The sequence below is a fragment of the Bos taurus genome, unplaced genomic scaffold, assembly GCF_002263795.3.
Source record: "Bos taurus isolate L1 Dominette 01449 registration number 42190680 breed Hereford unplaced genomic scaffold, ARS-UCD2.0 Leftover_ScbfJmS_2012, whole genome shotgun sequence".
In the NCBI taxonomy this organism is placed as follows: Eukaryota; Metazoa; Chordata; class Mammalia; order Artiodactyla; family Bovidae; genus Bos; species Bos taurus.
The window spans coordinates 7,331-13,967 of NW_020191105.1; the positions used below are offsets into that span (position 1 = coordinate 7,331).

General features: G+C 51.3%; 1 protein-coding gene across 1 annotated transcript; it reads left to right on the forward strand.

The window, feature by feature from the left end:
* The first annotated feature begins 581 nt into the window (after nt 1-581).
* On the forward strand, nt 582-3,509 carry LOC112445577 (uncharacterized). The gene has a single exon (XM_059884451.1). It carries the CDS (start codon nt 621-623, stop codon nt 3,042-3,044), a length of 2,424 nt encoding a protein of 807 aa, XP_059740434.1. The 5' UTR covers nt 582-620; the 3' UTR covers nt 3,045-3,509.
* Nucleotides 3,510-6,637: the final 3,128 nt, after the last annotated feature.

Consider the following 6,637-nt stretch of genomic DNA (forward strand, 5'->3'; position numbering starts at 1 on the left):
GACTCAGAGCATGCGCCCCAACCCTTGGATTTCAGCCCAGGAAATCTCAGGGATGGGCTGTGAGGTTGAACATCTGCTTTACTGTTTTATACCAAGTCTAGGGGAGGGGAAATGTCTAGTCTGAAGGTGCAACCACCAATCAGCAAGTGGAGAATAGTGCCCAGCGTTTTAAGGAGCCAAGGTAAGGACCATGAATGATGATGCCAGTGAACTCAGGATAGAAAAGACCCTACTGAGCTCTCAGCACTGGGTGTCCCCTGGGAGGGAGGTGGACTGAGGCATCTCTTCACTTGCTTCTGGATCATGTGGAGGTCTGAAGTGTCTGCATCAGAGTAGCAGAGAGAAGGGTGCCCAGGCTCCACTAGGACTTGATGTGATAATACTGAAGATGAGCTGAGAGGACCCCACTGCCAGCCCCTGCTGTCACCTCAGTAAGTCCAAAGCAGGGCTGAGAGGACGCAGAGGACAAGTAAGCCTCTGTTCTTCCTCTGGGATTCTCAGGGGACAGGCTAACGAGGAAAACAAGAGCCTTGTGGGTTCCTAGAGCAGTGTCCTCAAGGAAACCTGCAGAGGCGGCCTTTGATTAAGCCAAGGTAGAATCTCCCTGTTTTAAGGTGCTCATGTCACCTCATTCTCCATCCTCCAGGTGCCCCAATCTCCTGTCTATTGGCCCAGACCCCTGCCTGCAGTCCCTGACCACAGTCATGCCTCGTGGGCGGAAGAGTAAGCACTGTGCTCATGAGAAACGTCACCAAGACCGGGCTGAGACCCAGGGTCTTCATGATCATGATACCACATCTGGGGAAGAGGAAACCACCTTCTCCTCCCCTCCTGATTCAGAGAGCACTCCCTCAAGCTCCTCTGCTGCTGGCACCCTGAAGGGTCGTCAGGGAGCCCAAGGCACCACCAGTGCTGCTGCAGGTGCTATATGCAAAAGATCTGGTGTCGGTGGCACAGCAGACTCGAGATCTGGTGTAGGTGCCAAGGGCCAAGTTCAGGAAGGTGAAAATTCCTCCCAGGCCTCAGCTGCTGCTGAGAGCTCTCACACAGATCTGACCAGGGAGTCAGAGAGTTTGCTGCGGTACATGCTGTTTAAGTATATGATGAGGGAGCTCATTAAGAGGTCAGAAATGCTGAAAGTTATCCACAGAAGTTACAGGAAGCAATTCCCTGAGATCCTCAGAAGGGACTCTGAGTGCATGGAGCTGGAGTTTGGCCTGGTGCTGAAGGAAGTCAGGCCCAACAATCACTGCTATACCCTGGTGAGCAACCTAGATCTCAGCGACAGTGAGTCTATGAGAGGTGACTGGGGGCTGCCGAAGAATGGTCTTCTGATGCCTCTGCTGGGTGTCACCTACCTGAATGGTCACCGCGCCTCTGAGGAGGACATCTGGAAGTTCCTGAATATGTTGAGCATCTATGATGGAAGAAGGCACTTCATCTCTGGAGACACCGGGAAGCTCATCACACAAGATCTGGTGCAGGAAGTGTACCTGGAGTACCGCCAGGTGCCCGGCAGCGATCCCCCTCGCTATGAGTTCCTGTGGGGTCCTAACACGCTCACACAAAACAGCAAGACAAAAGTCCTGCAGATTTTGACCAGGGTGAATGATTCAGCCCCCGACACCTTACAGCCACGTTATGAGGACTCTTGGAGAGAGGAGGTAGAGAGCTCCAGAGCCAGAGCTGCAGCCGGGACCGGCCCGTCTGCCTCAGCCAGCACTGGCCCTTCTGCTCTGCCAGTGCTGGCCTTTCTGCCTCGGCCAGGCCTGGCACTTCTGCTGCAGCTAGGGCTGACATGTCTGCCACGGCCCGGCCCGGCCCTCCTGCCTCGGACAGTGCTGGCAATCCTTCCTCGGCCAGATATGTCACATTGGCCTCGGCCAGACATGGCACATCGGCCTCAGCCAGGGCTGACATATCTGCCAGGGCCAGTTCTGGCCCTTCTGCCTCAGCCAGTGCTGGCCCTTATGCCTTGGCCAGTGCTGGCCCTTATGCCTCAGCCAGTGCTGGCCCTTCTGCCTCGGTCAGTGCTGGCTCTTCTGCCTTGGCCAGACCTGGCATTTCTGGTGCAGCCAGGGCTAGCACTTCGGCCTCAGCCAGTGCTGACCCTTCTGCTTTGGCCAGTGCTGACCCTTCTGCCTTGGCCAGAACTGGCACTTCTGCTCCAGCCAAGGCTGACATGTCTGCCAGGGCCAGGCCTGGCCTTTCTGCCTCAGCCAGTGCTGGCCCCTCTGCCTTGGCTGGACCTGGCACATATGTTGCAGACAGGGCAGGCACTTTGGCCTCAGCCACTGCTGATATTTCTGCCAGTGCCACGCCTAACCCTTCTGCCTCAGCCAGTGCTGGCCCTTCGGCCTTGGCCAGTCTTGGCACTTCTGCTGCAACCAAGGCTGGCACTTTGGCCTTGGCCAGTGCTGACATATCTGCCAGGGCCAGGCCTGGCCCTTCTGCCTCAGCCAGTGCTGGCCCTTCGGCCTTGGCCAGTCCTGGCACTTCTGCTGCAGCCAGGGCTGGCACTTTGGCCTTGGCCAGTGCTGACATGTTTGCCAGGGCCAGGCCTGGCCCTTCGGCCTCAGCCAGTGCTGACCCTTCTGCCTTGGCCAGAACTGGCACTTCTGTTCCAGCCAGGGCTGACATATCTGCCAGGGCCAGGCCTGGCCTTTCTGCCTCAGGCAGTGCTGGCCCCTCTATCATGGCCAGGCCTGGCACTTCTGCTCCAGCCAGGACTGGCACTTCGGCCTCGGCCTGTGCTGACCCCTCTCCCTTGGCCAGACTTCGCACTTCTGCTGCAGCCAGTGCTGGCCCTTCTGCCTCGGCCAGTGCTGACCCTTCTGCCTTGGCCACACCTGGCACTTCTGCTGCTGCCAGGGCTGGCAGTTTGGCGTCAGCTAGGGCTGACATGTCTGCCATGGCCAGGCGTGGCATTTCTGCCTCGGCCTAGCCAGGTCCTACTGCCTCGGCCAGTGCTACCACTTCTGCCTCGGCCAGTGCCCAGTCCAGGGCCACATCCAGCCACTCATCTCGCCCCTGGTGTTGTCTGAAGCCCGTTCTTCACTTCGTGGTTGGAAAAGCCTTTCAATCTGTGTTCCTAATATGCATCAATAACTTGTTGACTTCCCCCCCAAATTTTCAGTATTACTTTTCTCAACAGAAACTTTATTTAGTTTAATGATAGAAGTATATTATTTACATGGGTACACATTGTTTGCTGTTTGTTAGATTTAGGAGTAAGAGTTTTGTTTTTTGAAATACATACTGGAAATCCTTAAATCACTTGTGATCCAGGATGAGAATTACATCACTTTAGGATAAGAATATGCTTAGAAATGTGAAAGACACCACACTAAAAGAGGCTCAGAACATTGATACATAAATAGAGATATAGCTGAAAGCTAGTCAGTTTTTGGTTTACTTTCCTCTCTGTTTAGTCTCCCTTTTTGTAAAGGTAAAAGTTATATATCTGAATCTGCTTATGTTTTTCAAGAATGTTTGAGAATATAAATTATCACAAATGATTTATTCGTGGTTCTTCTTTTACACAAACATTAATTGAGCATCTGCTCTTAAGAAGTCTTCATGCTTATACTGGTGATATTTAGTCAAAAATGTCCCAGCCTCTTCCCATTCAATTATAGTCTCTCAGAGAAGCTGTCATCCTATGGAAGAGGCTGAGATGCTCTCTACCTCAAGAAGAAAAAAGGGTAAAGTGGGGTTGGAAACAGCATATTACTTTGTTTTCATTGCTAGGCAGAATTTTTGCTAGATTCAGGAGGTTGGGTATTTTTTTCCCCTTCAGTTAGAATGCTGCATAGTACCTGATATCTCTTACATGCAAAGACAAAAAAACAAAAAACCAGCTGATGTAATCCCATCTGATTATCTGAGGTCAAGATAATCACAGTAATAACTGCCATTTCCCCTAATGTCTCAGTAGAGTCAAGCACCATGACAGATGCTTTCTGTAAATACATATATTCCACCAGTCCAATAGGACAGGGCCTATCAAACACAGTTCATGATGGAGAGCCCGAGGCGCATAGAGACAGTGTTTGATTTTTGCTGAAATACTTCTGGGTGGTAAATGACAGAGCTGGGGCTAGACTCCTGCTCTATAAACTACTGTAGCACTCATACTATTTTCACCCCCACCCCAAGACATACCCTTGTCTTTTTTTAAAAAAAGTACTTTTAACCTTTGATATTTCGTTTCCTTTTTCTTATTGATTTGGCTGTACTGGCTCTTAGTTGTGGCACGGCACGTGGGGTCCACTTCCCTGACCAGGGATCGAACCTGGGCCCCCTGCATTGGGAGCTTGGAGTCCTAGCCCCTGGACCACCAGGAAAGTCCCCACCCTGTATCTTTTATTTCAGGGTTTTTCTCAGCACTTCAAAATGTGTTCTAGGTGATAAAAAGGAATGCCCTTGTGCTCAAGCTACTGGATCAGAATGTGTAGCCAGAGCAGTAAGAATACCAAATACATTTAACAAAAAATACATACCCCTTATTCATTATTCACAGATTAATGACACAGTATTTGGTGCCAGCATAAGTATGTATGTTGGCCATATTAGATAACCTCTGAAGACCAAGGGCTCTCCATATCATGCTTACAGTCTCTTGCCTGTAGAAAGTATACTGCTGTTACTGCTAAGTCACTTCAGTCGTGTCTGACTCTGTGTGACCCCATAGACGGCAGCCCACCAGGCTCCCCCATCCCTGGGATTCTCCAGGCAAGAACACTGGAGTGGGTTGCCATTTCCCTCTCCAATGCATGAAAGTGAAAAGTGAAAGTGAAGTCGCTCAGTCGTGTCCGACCCTCAGCGACCCCATGGACTGCAGCCCACCAGGCTCCTCCTTCCATGGGATTTTCCAGGCAGGAGTACTGGAGTGGGGTGCCATTGCCTTCTCCGGGTAGAAAGTATATGTATCAGAAATAACATGAGAATCTTCACCTGTCTGATGAGGAGATAGGTTAATGTACTTTTTTCCCTGATGGGTGACCACCTGTCCTGGGACTCCTGCCTTGGGCTATAGCTTCTCCATCTCCCATCACTCCTAGGACAGGGACCCATTCTCTGTAGCACTGCAGAGCAAACACGGCTCAAGAGTTTGCAGAAATGTATAATTTCCTCAGAAGCCTTTAATCCAAGACACAGCAAGCAAGATGGGGAGGACCCCATGTAGGAGGATTAAGGAGAGCAACACCCCAGAAAAGGAGGGAGTGGTCACTGGAACAGCATTCCCGACTGCTCTCAGACACAGAAGACCTCAGAACTGTTAGGCAAAGCATAGCCTCGCTTATTCTTCAGGGTTCTCAGAGACCTAAGAAACTTGGAGTTGGGGCAGAGTTCTGAGGTTGGATAGGAGTGAGGATCAGTCTCTCAGAATTGATGGTGATTAACGTGAATGGGGGTGATAAAAAGACCCAGCCATAATGGAAGCAGCCTGTAAAGACCTGTCCTCATTGGCAAGCCCATAAAAAGTCCAGAAAAATCCAGGCTGCTGTGGTTAATGGCTTCACTCCAGGTCCCAGGAAGGTGGGGACATTGGGAATCAGCAGAGTCCTCAGCCTCAGTTCAGCAGACAATAGAACCCCACTGCTGCTGCTAAGTCACTTCAGTCGTGTCCAACTCTGTGCGACCCCATAGACGGCAGCCCACCAGGCCCTGCCGTCCCTGGGATTCTCCAGGCAAAAACACTGGAGTGGGTTGCCATTTCCTCCTCCAATGTATGAAAGTGAAAAGTGAAAGTGAAGTCGCTCAGTCGTGTCCGACTCTTAGTGACCCCATGGACTGCAGCCTACCAGGCTCCTCCGTCCATGGGATTTTCTAGGCAAGAATACTGGAGTGGGGTGCCATAGAACCCCAGGAAGGATGCAAATTGAAGACCCAGGGTGTGGATATGGAAACCCCTCAGCCCCAGCCGACAGGGCTACACTTAGTCCCTCCTCTCCAGTTAGCCCTGGGAGGCATAAGTGCTGGCCAGCTCAAGGGGCCCCTGACTTCTGCCTGGAGGGTGTCAAGGAGATATGGACATTGATTTATAGGCTGGCTCTTCATCAGAGAGTGGAAATCCCAGGCATGACATTTGCACAGTCCTGTATGAGGAGTGTGTCAGCCAACTATGCCATTACAGATAAATTCTTAGAAAGTCCTACAAATGTAATGGGCCCTGGGAGGGAACAGGCAGGGCTTTCAGACTAGGTTTATCCCTTAGTTTCTGAAGGTGAATGGCTTCAGTGCCTTAAAGTCCTTGGGCTAATGGAGGGAGCCTCTATCAGCTGAGGAAGTGTACCTCGTTCCTAACAGGAGTCAACTGATGATACTGACTGACAGCGAAGGATACCTCCCAGAAAGAAGGGGGCTACAGAGGGCACTGTCCCTGTTGTCAGGCCTGAGACTGTGCCACTTAGGCCTGGTGACATGGTGAGTCCTACTCACTTCCTCCCAGAGGATCACATGGAGGTAAGGAACCTCATCCTGATCAAAGGGAGCAGCCGAAGCTCAGCAGAAGGATGATTTCCAGGTTGTGCCAGAAGTCAAGGTAAGGACCCTGAAGACTGAAAAGACTACCTGCCTCAAAACAGTGGGGGCAGAACATATTCCTTCCACTCCTGTTAGCCTTGGAAGACCA

What these genes read in the sequence shown, in the direction of transcription:
- LOC112445577 (XM_059884451.1), top strand. Translation starts at nt 621, where the DNA reads ATGTCACCTCATTCTCCATCCTCCAGGTGCCCCAATCTCCTGTCTATT.